The sequence below is a fragment of the Bicyclus anynana genome, chromosome 7 (assembly GCF_947172395.1).
Source record: "Bicyclus anynana chromosome 7, ilBicAnyn1.1, whole genome shotgun sequence".
Classification (NCBI taxonomy): domain Eukaryota; kingdom Metazoa; phylum Arthropoda; class Insecta; order Lepidoptera; family Nymphalidae; genus Bicyclus; species Bicyclus anynana.
The window spans coordinates 8,776,077-8,791,606 of record NC_069089.1 but is presented as its reverse complement, the minus strand read 5'-3'; the positions used below and the strand labels follow the sequence as shown (position 1 = coordinate 8,791,606).

General features: G+C 35.8%; 1 protein-coding gene across 1 annotated transcript in view; it reads right to left on the bottom strand.

The window, feature by feature from the left end:
- Window positions 1–1,299: 1,299 nt before the first annotated feature.
- The window catches only part of LOC112047136 (RYamide receptor), a 67,844-nt gene continuing 53,613 nt past the window's right edge, over window positions 1,300–15,530 (bottom strand). Inside the window, exons 7-11 of the mRNA XM_024084168.2 lie at window positions 9,198–9,323; window positions 6,763–6,863; window positions 4,592–4,682; window positions 2,402–2,479; window positions 1,300–1,768 (exon numbers count right to left, since the gene is read on the bottom strand). Coding sequence (XP_023939936.1) covers window positions 1,397–1,768; window positions 2,402–2,479; window positions 4,592–4,682; window positions 6,763–6,863; window positions 9,198–9,323 — 768 coding nt within the window. The 3' untranslated portion in view covers window positions 1,300–1,396. The remainder of the gene's footprint in view (window positions 1,769–2,401; window positions 2,480–4,591; window positions 4,683–6,762; window positions 6,864–9,197; window positions 9,324–15,530) is intronic.

The following is a 15,530-nucleotide window of genomic DNA, read 5'->3' as shown; positions in this document are numbered from 1 at the left end:
CATTCGTAGAAAACCTCAATTTCAATATTGGCGACTCGCTTAGTATAATACGTTTCTATCTACAACATACAATTCTATACAACATTTTATTTATCCGGCCGTGCGTTCGTCACGACCCTTTTCCCTTATAAAGGCCAAGCTGAAATTTATGACAAATACTATACACACGACGACAATAGGTTTGGTATGTATTTTTAGGTTTTTCATACATTATCTTTGTATACAATAAATAATAGGGTCTAGTTTCTGCTAACCTATAATATCAAAAGCACGTAAGAATATCTCCAAAGTAATATGAAAAATCTCTGACCCTAAGTGAAAAAAGTTTGTCGCAAAAATGAACTCTTAACCCGAGAAAAACTTAGGTAAGTACCTACTTGGGGAGTACCTACCTATCAACGTCGTCTTCTCTCGAGGTAATCTTTTTTCATTAAACTTAACGGCGATATTAGAGAGACCAAACGCGAAAATTTTTATATTATATCATAGTAGTCAATGTCGATAGATATATTTGAAAAAGATTCCGTATTTTAAATTTATGTACGACGCATAAGATCGTCTATACGCATCTGGATAAAATTTGGCTACTTGTTTATTACCAATATTCCAATTCCCCGCCAATCAGTCGGAAAAACTGTGTTAGCAATGGTTAAAATCTAGCTGGCACGGTTCGTACTCATGACTTCTAGATTTCGATTCCCTCTTACCGTTTATGGAAGCTTCATTTCATTCAGTTCGAAACTGCATATTATCATCATCATCAGCATATTAGCCGAGAGACGTCCATTGCAGGACATAGGCCTTTTGTAGGGACTTCCAAACATCAAGATATTGGGTCGCCTACATGCAGCGAATCCCTGCGACTCGCTTGTTGTCGTCAGTCCATTTGGTGGGGGGTTGACCAACATTGCGTTTTCTAGTGTGGGTTCGCCATTTCAGCCCGTTGGGACTCCAACGGCCATCGGCTCTTCGAACTATGTGCCCTGTCCATTGTCACTTCAGCTTCTTGACTCATTGCTTATAGGCAACATCATACAAGCAGTATGATGTTGCCTATAAGCAACTTTTTATCCCGATATTTCTATAGGAACGGGTAGTCTCTACTAAAACGCGGGGTAGGACTTGTTATTTCACAAAAAGCAATATAAACCGATGGTGACCAATTTTCATTGAACTGGATTTAATGAAAATGTTGGTATCCACACTGACCTTTAGTTTAATATAGAATTTTACTTCTATTTACAGTGGTGGATTGAAAATTACTTTTAAAATAAATAAGAACACAATATAAGTACTTCTTAGAGTTTATTAATATTTCAATTTCTCGCGACATCATATGTTTCGAGATTTTAATAAATACTTATAATTAGCTACTTAATTAATATTAATAGTATATTTACACTTTATTATCACATATTACGTCAGTAAATTCTACTATACTACTATTTGGAAAGATGTACAGCTCACTAACTCTTTCATCTCCGATTGGCAAGTCGTTCTCACCGAACCTATTCGACATTGATTTTCTGACAGACATTTCTTGAGGATGCGCGCCATTTCTGAAGGACCCAAATTCATCTGTTTTTCTCGACCTATAAAAATTCTCCCGATCCGTGTCCCTGTTCTGATTTCTCGCACATTGGCAGGAATTTCTGGACACTTTCAGAGAATCCACCGGTGTGATGTTCACCGATTTTCTGGCCGAGTATACACTTCTTTCGTTTGTCGATCGTATGGATAGCACGCGGGTCCTGTAAGACTGGCCGTCCTAAAACAAATATAAGTTTTATTTGCACAGGCTACGTCATATTTGCCATTGCTGCAAAATGAAGATAGTACTGAAAATATATTAAGTGACGCAAATTCTTTTTTCAAAATAATGAGGTCATGGAGTAAATAGGTAAAAGGTAAGCATCTAAGTTTGCTCAAAATGTTGGTGTTTTTCTTATTTTACCGCATTCTATAATGCTTCCTATTTCAATTTCAGATTTGAACAATCGATTAATTTAACTATTATCGTAGTTACGAGTAATTTTATGAATGGTTTCATAACTCTCATGACGTCATCAAATTCATTTCTTAAACATTTTTATTTAATTGAATAATAATTACGTGAAGAAATTCTATTTTGGCGATCATGGACTTATTAGATATTTGTCCTTGTAAAAATTGCTTAACGAAATCAATTCATAAGGAATTTCATCTATCTGGATTAAATAAAAAAATTAATTAACATTACGGGTATGTCTCGCTGAAATTAAATTAATAATAATTCGCTGAATTTCTGTGCTGAAATTTATTAAAAAACTGGTCTTGTCTTTGTGTATTCAGCCATTTTGCAAAAGTTCATGTAGCCGCACGATAAAAGCCAGTAGTGTGGGCGTGGTACTAATAAACTCACCTCATAACTGTCGTTGGAAAAGCGGTTCCTTTTTTGTCTGAACGTAAACCGTTGTTTAAACTCTTTCTTAAACTTTTCCTGAAACAAGAAAATAAGAAATTTTAGCAGACTCAAAAGTGATCACAAAAATAAGAAAACTAATGTCGAACAAAGATAAGACCCTAGGATGGTAGAGAATGAGCTTGAGTGAAGTCACTTTGACTATTAACAAACTCTCCCATTTTCCACTCACTCTCCCCGCCTATCCCAAGTAACCCATAAAGAATCACACAACAAGAGATGTGGACGGCTCGAACGCCACGAGCTCACTGAAGCCGTCCGTACCGCAAGTCGTTGCAACGCGGCGATAACAGAAATATTAGTTATATTTCTGTTATCGCCGCGTTATTTTATTGATAGATCAGCTGTTTCTATGGTAATTAAAGTTTGCGTGTTGTGAGGTTGTAGGGGTAATCTCTGGATCTACTGAATCGATTTTTGTCCCACACATAGGTATACATACACTGAATCGTGAGTGTATGTGTGTGGCTATATTGTGTTTTCTTTATTCCCACGGAAACTGGCACTACGCGGGTGAAACCACGTAGCGTCTGCTAGTGTTTTATCAAAATAGATACAAATTAAAAAACTAGAGAGTGACTTTTTTATTGATTTTAAATCTCTTTCCAATACTTTGTAAATTTCTGAATAACGAAATTTATAAAATTGTGCATAAATTTGGATAATGCAAGAAAATTAAGCGACAGTTTTATGGATGTTTGTTACTCAAGTTACATATTAACTCAAGTACTATACGGATTTAGATGAAATTTGGCACAAAGGTAGATTGTCTGACTTTTTATTGCCACATTTCCACTGAATTTGAAAAACAATCCTCAAACAGATACATAAAACTACACCTACACTCAGTTACCTCAGAATACAGAAAACTCCAGAAGGTGTAATTTCGCACAGGAATTAAGTTTAAACTACTCTTTTTTGGTGTAATTTCACGAACAAGCGATTAGTCACTCTGTGTATGCCGCGTTGTGTTACGTGCTATACAGGTACAATTTTTGGACACAATGCGTGCTTTATAATGACGGCTGAACGTGGCTTCTAGTGTTTTCTGTATTCTGAGATAGTTACATAGTAAACGTACTACATAACTACTACTTACTCTTTTGGGCTCGAGATTTGTATAACAAAATGGGCTTATACATTTAAAATACATTTGTGGAGAAAATGATATGAGTAGGGACAAAACACCCTCATTATCCTAAACACAAACGAAACAACATATTTTACGGAAATTGTCTCAACTCAAGGGACTCATATTTAAAATTACTCATTTGCAACAATAAACAGAGCTGAGAGCCATGATAACCCATTGGATATGACCTCTGCCTCCGATTCCGAAAGGTATGGGTTCGAATCTGGTCCGGGGCATGCACCTACAACTTTTCAGTTGTGTGCATTTTATGAAATTAAATATTATGTGTCTCAAATGGTGAAGGAAAACATCGTGAGGAAACCTGCAAACCAGAGAATTTTCTTGAACCTGCCTTCCGAACCGGTGGTAGAGTTTTTACAAATAGTCAAACTTGATGTTTCAAAATTAATTGTAAACTAAATTTTGAAATAAATAAATTATGATTTTTGAACTCTGAGCTATTCTAAATTCTCCTAGTTTTTTTCATACTCGTATTTGTTGCTGACGATTGTGTAGTTTTTTGTGTATATTAAAACATTTATTATTTGTTTTTAGATTGTATTTTTATAAGGCTAGTCAATGATTTGAATTTCTTTCTTTGTAGATAAATGTGACGCCGTTAGAATATGAAATAGCTTGACGTAGTCTTGTTTTATATTTTCAATCAAAACAAAATTTGTAGACTACAAAGGCACAATACCTGAATTTCAATTGCTTCGTTGGTCTAGTGGACCTATCTGGTTTATGATCAAGAGTACCCGGGTTTGAGTTCTGGGTCAGGCTATGAGCTTTTCTTAAAAAAAATCGTTTAAATTCTCAACCCGGTGTTGGAAAATTGGTATTACACCCCTATGCCTTGTAGAGCATGTTAAATCTTCTATCTCGGTCATTAACATAGAGAAATATAGTCTTTAAAGAAACATTCGGTATCATCCCAAGCCCATCAACCCGAATTGACGCAGCATGGTGGATATAAAATGTAATAATTGTATACTTACGTTGTATATGGCGTAAATAAATGGATTGTAGCAAGAGTTGCTCATTGCCAGCCAGTCGAAGCAAAAGAAAAGCACATTAATATAACGGTACCTGCAAACAACAAAACAAACTAAGCATACCTATAAAAATATTCGTATTAGTTAGCAATTTATTCGTTAGGAATAGGCCAGTTGACACTTTTTTTTAAATGGTCTTAAATTGTTGATTATCGTTCTACTAGATTCATCATCATCATCATCATCATCATCATCATCATCATCATCATCATCATCATCATCATCATCATCATCATCATCATCATCATCATCATCATCATCATCATCATCATCATCATCATCATCATCATCATCATCATCATCATCATCATCATCATCATCATCATCATCATCATCATCATCATCATCATCATCATCATCATCATCATCATCATATCAGCCGATGGACGTCCACTGCAGGACATAGGCCTTTTGCAGGGACTTCCAAACATCACGATACTGAGCCGCCTGCATCCAGCGAATACCTGCGACTCGCTTGATGTCGTCAGTTCACCTGGTGGGGGGTCTACCAACACTGCGCTTTGTAGTGCAGGGTCGCCATTCCAGCACCTTGGGACCCCAACGTCCATCGGCTCTTCGAACTATGTGCCCCGCCTATTGCCACTTCAGCTTCGCGACTCGTTGAGCTATGTCGGTGACTTTGGTTCTTCTGCGGATCTCCTCATTTCTGATTCGATCACGCAGAGATAATCCGAGCATAGCTCGTTCTATCGCCCGCTGTGTGACTCTGAGCCTTCTTATGAGGCCCATAGGTAGAGATTCTATATATTCATAGTTAGATCTACTAGATTGAAAAAAGATATTATATATTTTTGAGATGTGATTACATGAAAATTTCATCATTTAAATTATTTTTGACAATACGAGCCAAATCGCCTGTCGGCCATACTGGTCAGCGAGGCTGATTCGCATAAAATGAGCCAGCCCTTGCCATAAAACGTGCGTGCCAACTAAGTTTTTTATACTAGAATTCTCATAAAATTATTTCTTCCATTAGGTTCCTAGCAGATTTTTTATTAATTACTTATAGTACCAACACAGAATGAGCAATTAAAATATACGAAGCTCTACTAAGAAGTTAATAAAGTTATTTGAAAGTGCGAAATTAAATATTTCCAGATGCTTCGTAAGACGACAAAGAAACTAATTGATTCTTAATATTAACAAAATTGAGTACCAAAGAGAGATAGTATAGGTACGACAATTAATAATTTTCATAAGATTGACTCTTATTATAAAATATTATTATTACTGGCATTTCAACTCATTTACACGTTGTTGGTGTTGAGTTTATGAAAATTAGGTACTTCGCTTCGTTTAACAGAACGAGTGTTTTATTGAGGTTCCAGGTAAAACAAATAAAAATATACCTACCTAGTATATTACTAATAATGAAACATAGTAATCTATTATTTCTCATGGATATTATGGACACACCAAGCCGCCTACAATAAGTTAATGGACTAGTGTTAAGATTAAACAAATACTATAAATCATAATTATATATCTATACTATCTGCACTAGTATTATAAATAGGTTAGGTTTGTGATGTTGTAGTAACCCATGGAACTTTTACCAATTTTTACCTGTGTCATAGGCTATATTTTATCCCCGTAAATAGAAATGGGAACAATCAAACGAGATAAAAGTTTCTACAATCAAACGAGAACAAAAGAGCATGGCATGTTTGTAAGACTTTGGATTTGAGTCAAATCTTTGAACTATTGAGTTCAAAAATTAACTTATAAGACACGCACAACATAGTTTGACAGTCAACAAACACTCCCCTTTTCCACTCAAGTCACTCTCCCCGCCTATCCCAAGTAACCCATAAAGAATTACACAACAAGAAATATGGACGGCTCGAACGTCACTATCACACTGAAGATCTGAAGCCAACCGGACGACAAGCACCTTATATCGCAAGTCGTTTCCGCCAACTGATCGCTACCCCTCTCTAAATCGGCGTCGCCACGCGCCAACACGAGATCGAGCGACGTCATATCTGTCTCAGACTACTATTTCCTGCAGTATAACCTGTGTTACAACGTCTCTTATATAACGTATACGTCTTATCCACAACATGAACTTACTCGTATTAAGAAAAACTTACTCGTTTATGGTGGGGAAGAATGACTGAAGCAGCATATAGCTTTGTAAAGGAAGCCAGCATAGCGCGAACAGTGCAACCACGAGCACGAGCATTTTGATAACCTGTTTGCATAGAAAATTAACCAATACATATAAATAATATTGAAGTATCTGTCTGTACTTACTAAATCCTTATTTTTCAAATGCATATACGAGTAGTTACGTCTTACAAACACTAAAACATTAAAACGTCTTCCTATTTATTAGAGGTAATCTTTGCAATGGGGCATGCACCTACAATTTTTTAGTTGTGTGCTCTTTAAGAAATTAAATATCACGCGTCTCAAATGATGAAGGAAAACATCGTAAGGAAACCTGCATACCTGACAATTTTCTTAATTCTCTACGTGTGTGAATTCTGCCAATCCGCATTAGGCCAGCGTGGTGGACTAAGGCCTAACCCCTCTCATACTGAGAGGAGAATCGCGCTCAACAGTGAGCTGAATATAGGATGTTAATGATGATGATGATGATGAATCTTTGGAACGGATGAACTTATTTTAATGGGAAGACAGAGAAGGTTATAGAGCAACATATCGGCTCACTTTTTATCCTGGAAAAATTCATGGTTTCCGCGAAATTCGTGAAAAACTAAATTTCACGAGGAAGTAGCGTGCGTCCGCTAGTATTAAAATAAATATATTATGGCTGATATTACCCTCACTGCGTACACGTGTTCTTTTGATTTATGAACTTCCTTTATAAGTACATATTTTGATTAGTGTACATAGCGTGATCTACAGTAGGTAGGCATATATGCTTTACGGCAATTTTGTAATAATTGATAATAATTTTGCTATTCGTTTTGAAGCATTTTCAAATGAATCTTTATTATACTTTGAGCTTATGCATTTGTACAATGATCCGTTTAGATTCGGATCATGCTCAAAGGTTCAATATATATTTGAATATTTGAGGAAAATATTTCGCCGAGAGATATACTCGTAATTTGTAACAGAATATGATTTGCTATTATTTTAGTTCATAATATTATTTTGTAAGCAATTGGATGTTTTTTTTTTATTCTTTACAAGTTAGCCCTTGACTACAATCTCACCTGATGGTAAGTGATGATGCAGTCTAAGATGGAAGTGGGTTAACTTGTTAGGAGGAGGATGAAAATCCACACCCCTTTCGGTTTCTATACGGCACGGGTTTTTGCCGGTAGGGTAACTAGCCACGGCCGAAGCCTCCCACCAGCCAGACCTGGACAAATTAAGAAAATCTCAGTCTGCCCAGCCGGGAATCGAACCCAGGACCTCCGTCTTGTAAGTCCACCGCGCATACCACTGCGCAACGTATTGGCTCACAAAACGGGAACAAATCCTAAAGACTGATCACTAACAAAACTCAAACAAGCTCTTTTGAAATTGTGATCCCACAAAACTCAAACATGTCTGTCTGTTTGTCTGGCTAACATCTGGAATGACTTAAAAATAGTTTCAATTGTAGATAGAGTATATTGAGCACTTTGTATACCAGAGTTTGCATTCATTGTTCCCGAGGGATTAATGAAAAACGATTTTCACGCAGACGCAGTTGCGGGCGTCCGCTAGACTAACATAAAATGTAAAGTTAAGCCAAAGTATTTCAAAATAGTTTTCCGTTTGCATAAGTAACGGATTTATCAATAATCCAATGAAACCAAAGTACAGGGTGCTCGGGAGTATTTGCCATAACTTCAAGGTGTTGACGAGTCCACTTATTGGAGCCGAACTGCATAACTGTGTTTATTTAACTAAAAAATAAAAACTTTTTATGTTTTCATACAAAAAAGTTCAAATAATTCCGAATATCCATGTAATACACGCCTTTATCTATCCTTGCATTCAAAAATAAGTAAAACTTGGATACGTCATAATTATAAGGATGCGTATAAGGGACACATTATAAGATCTATTTACAAAAGAAATATATACCCCGAAAATATTAATTTTAAAGCACATGTTTCTTAAACATTTTCAATTAATTTTCGGTAAAGAATATATATTTTTTTTAGTCTCTCATTATTCCTGCAATCTGTCGTGAGACATTCAGCGGGATTTTAAGTATTTGAATTAAGGCGTGTTTGGTGCGAAATCCAGTGATTTGCCCAAATATAATAATGTAGTGTCTATTTCATGACATCTTGTGATGCTCGGTCTCTTGAGCCTTTTGAAAGTTGTACCAGGTTTCTTCATCATTAGGTTCCTTGCAAGTTGATTTGGATGTTTACGAATACGCTTTTGGTATGTTCTCATTGAGTGTGCAACTTCTGTCTTTGTAGTTCTAATTTTTAGTTCACGATGCAAGCGATCATGTTTGATGTACAAATTTGTGGGAATATAATCCCAAAGTTATGGGAAATACTCCCCAGCACCCTGTATAGAACTCGTACAAGTTATAATGTATTCTTACCTTTTTCTTATTCTTCATTTGGTTGGCATCGCGACTTTCTTGAGCATTGCCGGGAGCCCGCGCGCCCCACAGTTTCATGGCCATGTGAGCGTACGCAAACGTTATTACGCATAGTGGAATGATATACTGTAGAAAATAAATAAAATATGAAGTCTGTCCATGCAGCAAACAAAGTAAATAAACTAATACATATAATAAAATGTACGTTTACCATTGCAGAATATATTGCAGAATATGAGCAGTGATAGCCCAGTGGCTATGACCTCTGCCTCCGATTCCGGAGGATGTGGGTTCGAATCCGGTCCGGGGCATGCACCTCCAACTTTTCAGTTGCGTGCATTTTAAAAAATTAGATATCACGTGTCTCAATCGGTGAAGGAAAACATCGTGAGGAAACCTGCATACCAGAGAATTACCTTAATTATCTGCGTTTGTGAAGTCTGCCAATCCGCATTGGGCCAGCGTGGTGGACTATTGGCCTAACTCCTCTCATTCTGAGAGGAGACTCGAGCTCAGCAGTGAGCCGAATATGGGTTGATGACGATTACCATTGCAAAGTGAATCCGACTGTTGTTTGTATTGAACATTCAATAAACTAGATATCTCGTATAGAGTGAACAAATATTTTAAAATAAATAACAATATTTATTAATTTGCTATATTATTCAGCCTGCGTTATATGAAGAAAGAAAGAAATATCTTTATTTTTAGGTAGGCCACATTATAATATTAAATTCTAAATATATAGCTTATAGCAATATGTGGCATAACCTAGAAAAAGGCCCTAACTCAGCATTTTGCCACATACTTCCAATACAAAAGAAATAGCACTGATTTTCAGTTAGGACCCAGTTCAGGTGCCGCCACATACACAGTTCAACATTCTATGTAAACCAACGACCTTTTAATAATGTAAACTATTAGTAATTAGAAACAAAATTAAAACTAAATAGGTAGGTACATCGATTTATAAAAAACACTGAAAAATAAAACATCGATGAAAAAAATAATAATAATAATAATAACAATAAAAAATCACCTGCAATAGTTACTTATGTACGTATACTTTTCTTTATTGAAAACTTATAACTTTTTTATGTCATGGTTTGAGTCCCTGGTTTATCAAAAATATATAATGTTATTAGGTATTTCTTTCACTAGTTGTATAGAGCTAGGAATTTAGAGGATTTGGTACAGCCACATGTGTAATAGAGCACGTAAAGCCGGTGCTACAACTGATCCCTCAAAGGTCATAATCCTACGAGTATTAGGCGGCATACGGCTTGGAAATAGAGTACCTTTGTTTGCGCAGTGTTGGTAGATAACTATTATTATCTACCAAGACTTGGGCACTAAATATTTTTCTTTGAAGCCAAAAGGGTCACGGTGTTGAATACGAAGAAGTCACGAGCGTCTTATTTCTTTAGGACCAACAAAACCTTTTTGAGCCTAACCTAGAAAGCCCCGTTATTTGTTAGTAAGATATGCTATATTTCATCCTCATATTCTTATGTAAACGGTAACTATAAGTGAAACTGCCTGACACTAGTGATGAATATATCCCCTATTTTCGCTAGACTAGAAACTTAATTTTTTAAACTAGTATGGGACATATTCGTATATCGTGAAGGATTTAGGGGTATTGATGTGTTCCGATCTAAGTTTTGTTGACCATATAAGGACTATCACGACTAAAGCCTACAAAACCCTCGGTTTTGTATTAAGACAATCGAGAGATCTTGAAAGTGTCGCAGCGATTAAAATACTTTACAATAGCTTTGTGAGAAGTATATTAGAAAGTAACTCAGTTATCTGGAGTCCACATGAAGTTAAATATAAACTCATGTTGGAGAAACTTCAAAAAAAATTTCTAAGGTGGCTGTACCGCAAACAGTACGGTTATTATGTTGGCTATCCTTACGTATATCCCACTTTGTTTTTACAAGGTATGCTGGGGTATGATTCACTAGAGGTGAGACGTAGCGTAGCTCTAGCGGATTACTTCTTCCGACTGATTAGGGGGGAATTGTCTAACCCTTCAGTGCTAGAGTTAGTTCCGTTCCACATACCCAATATACAAAAAAGGGCACGCAAAATGAAGCTATTTACTATTCCAACATGTAGGTTGGTGCAAACCCGCGAGTCACCTCTTGTTCGCGCGTTGGCTTTGCTAAGCGGAGTATTGGAGTGGAATCCGGGCTTAGATTTGTTTTTCTCCTCGCCTGCTGAATTTCACAGGACTTTTAGCAGATACGTACAAGTAATGCAGTAATTATAGATAGTTTATATAAACACATTAGGTTAAGCCTGTAATGTTTATATATGACATATGTGTATAAAATAAATAAATAAATAAATAAATAAATAAATAAATAAATATTTTGAAGTCCTATATAACAAAAAAATATCAAAATCGGATGACACTATAAAAGTTATGCGTGGTTTTACTTTATAATTAATAGGTATTCAATCAATCATGCTCTGTTTTCCTACCCTTAGGGTTGGATTTTTTTCCAAATTTATATAAGTCCTAATTCGAAATATACTCAGTAGTTCAGTACTCAATAAAAAGTTACAAGTATTCGACGTGTTTATTTTTTTAATGTGTGAAATATTAATAACCTGAACTAATCTGATCCAGAACCTGAACTAATCTGATAATGACATGGTAAATCTTTATATAATAATTAGATAATACAATAATCATTTACAATTTTTATATTGACATGGTAATTATTATTTTATATTTATTGTACCAGAAAGTCGTCGTTTGTTAGTATTTCTTTGTTCGAGTTTTACTTAAAAGCTTAGCTTAAGAACCAAGCCACGACTTATCTTAAGTCGCGGGTAAAAGCCAGCAAAATGCATAAATCCTCGAAAGTACTAGACGAGTACAATTGTGGTAACAACTGGTGTAATAATAAATAATTGCAGCGTGCTTATAAAAATATTTATGTAACTTTTCATTTTACTTTATAATACGACTAGCTGATGCCGCGCGGTTTCACCCACGTGGTTCCCGTTCCCGTGGGAATACCGGGATAATATATAGCCTATCTCAATAAATGGGCTATCTAGCACTGAAAGAATTTTTCAAATTGGACCAGTAGTTCCTGAGATTAGCGCGTTCAATCAAACAAACAAACAAACTCTTCAGCTTTATAATATTAGTATAGATTTGAATTTTTCCGTTAAAACCTTAAATTGTGTAGCATGTTAAGCTTTTATTTACGGCCCTGTAGGTTGAATCTTGGAAGCTAATTAATAAGAACCTACACTATCAAATTGGCAACGCATAGACGCGTAGACTCTTTTAATGTTGGTTCTGAAGACGAATTGTATTTGTATTCTGTAGACAGCGCGTAGAACCAATGCGTCGTTGTAAAACAATATAACATTTCGAAATGATTTTTCACCTGGTTGGACCATGGAAGTAAAGAAATTGACATCGATCCCCGGCTGGGCTGATCGAGGTTTTCGTAATAGGTCTGGCTGGTGGGAGGCTTTGGCCGTGGCTAGTTACCACCCTACCGACAAAGACGTACGGCCAAGCGATTTAACATTCTAGTACAATGTCGTGAAGAAACCAAATGGGGAGTGGATTTTCATCCTACTCCTAACAAGTTAGCCCGCTTCCATCTTAGATTGCATCATTACTTACCATCAGGTGAAATTGTAGTCAAGGGCTAGGGCTAACTTATAAAGAGTATAAGTACATGTAATGCGAGAAAGCTTTATTTAGGACAAACTGAGCAAATCTAAAAGTTTCAGAAGTATTCCCCTGATTAAGGTTACGAGTACGACGCAATAAGCTCACAAAAACAATAAAAGTAATACTATCGGGGATTCGTACAAGCAAGTATTATGTTTGAAGAGGATATGCTATATCATCTCGTAGGCTTTCGCAAATGAAGCGAGGACGTCTTTAAATTGTAGAAACGGAAGCTTGTGGAAATCTCGTATTTGATTACTGAAATGGGGTTTGAGAATCGGGGAAACGTCTTTAAAAAAATATTCCAAGAAAACGAAAGTTATATTCTCAATTACCTATTAGATTATGTAAGCAAGCTTTACTCGTACTTTGAAATCATTTATAATAACCTGCCCGTTTCAATTATGGAAATCTAAATGATTATGAAAGATAAATCATTGGCAGTGATATGTTGAAATAACTTAATATATATAATTTTTTTTACAAGTTAGCCCTTGATTACAATCTCACCTGATGGTAAGTGATGATGCAATATAAGATGGAAGCGGACTAACTAACTTGTAAGGAGGAGGATGAGGACCTTTCGGTTTCTACACGACATCGTACTGGAAGGATAAATCGCTTGGCGGTACGTCTTTGTGACGATTACCACCTACAGACAACTGTAGGGTGGTAACCTAGCCTAGCTGGGGATCGAACCTGGGGAGCCAATAGTCCACCACGCTGGCCCAATGCGGATTGCCAGACTTCACACACGCAGAGAATTAAGAAAATTCACTGGTGTGTAGGTTTCCTCACGATGGTTTTCTTCACCGTTTGAGACACGTGATATTTAATTTCTTAAAATGCACACAACTGAAAATTTAGAGGTGCATGCCCCGGACCGGATTCGAACCTACGCCCTCCGGAATCGGAGGCAGAGGTTATATCCACTGGGCTATCACGGCTCCGGACAACGGGATTACTATTGGTACTGTTTACGTACAAACATACACATACAATGATTTGAAAGCAGGATTAAAAACGACTACAAATTTACAGGTAAAAGCTTTCAAACATCAACATTTTCAAACAAGACTTCAATTAGTCCTTCATTATGAATGCACCGTTTTTGGTTTCCAAGTCATTTATCAACGGCTGCTTGTTTGGCAGCGGTTCATGATTTTGTTTATGTTTTTAAGCATTACACTTTATAAGAAAAACATTGTGTTTTCGTATTGGTCTTTGGCCTCATCTTTGTTTGAACATTTTGTTTGTTACTTAGTGAAGAGTTATCGGTTGTAAGGGGTTTTATGTTGCCAAATAATTGTAAGCAATAGTATATTGTTTTGACGAAGAATAAAAGAGAAATTTAGCACATAAAATATATTTAGAGGAGTTTAGTTTATTGTAGAATATTCAAATTTCATTTATTTCAAATAGGCTTTGTTTTCAAGCACTTTTGTAACGTTAGACTTGGATGTTTGTAACAAAGCAAAGACTCTATCAAGGTTTGAAAGATAGAATAACTAATAGTCAGGGATCCATAAAACATATTTTTCAACTGATTTCTTACAAGTTAATTTTTCGTTAAATACTTTTTTATTTTCGAAAATTCTTGATTCTGGTAGCTAAACTGAGTTACCCGGAAATAAAAATTTCTAAGCGTCGGAACGAGATAATGTACCACGCAATTTGTAGGATACTGTAGCTGTTAAACTATTAATTAAACAGTAACTTATTAAAAATGTTCTACGGATACCTGACTATCAGATAAACCCTCAGAACAATTATAGAAGGACGTGTATCACACTCATAGTCACAAGCAAAATTGTCTGTCATTTTCTGAGGAAAACGAGCTTCGCTATATCTTATACTAAACTAGAAGTTTTTGCCCGTTATACACCTCCTTTAACTTCACAAAAACATTTGTAAGGAGCTCTTTAATCGACGAACACAATTACAACCTATTAGCATCGATTCTATAGAGACAGTTTTTGTAATCGCATTAGATTGTTGATCATATACTTTGACAGAAAAGTAACGTCTAGCGAGGCAGGTCCAATACAATAATTGGTCTGAGGATAAACCGACTAAGAAAGATGTTCTTTTTAATACTACGACATCTTCAATCTAAAAATGATAGTGTTATTTTAAATATTTTATTTCAACTAAATATTTAAAATAACTTTTTTTATTTTTTTATTCTAACTCCCGACATCAGAGTTATAAATAGAGTGAGTTATGAATAAAACATTAGATTTATCAACACTCAAGAAATAGCTACTGCCATCGAATTAATGTACCAATTGAATATTGTTTTGAGTATTTTTGAATATTCATACCCAGTCCACCTTTTAGTTCACCTGTAAGAAATTATAAGGTTTTGGTTCTATTTTGAAATTATATCAAGATAAAGTTTATTTTACGGACGTATATGGCAGCGAAACGAGCTTTTAGCTATTACGTATTAAGTACGTGCTTTCAAAGATAATAACATACATTACATGTACCTATACCACAAGACAACCATGTGATCTCACATGGTTGTCTTGTGGTATAGGTACATGAAGTACCTATACCACAAGACAACCATGTGAGATTACGGAACTATAAGCCGTCAGCTTGGCATTATGGTATAG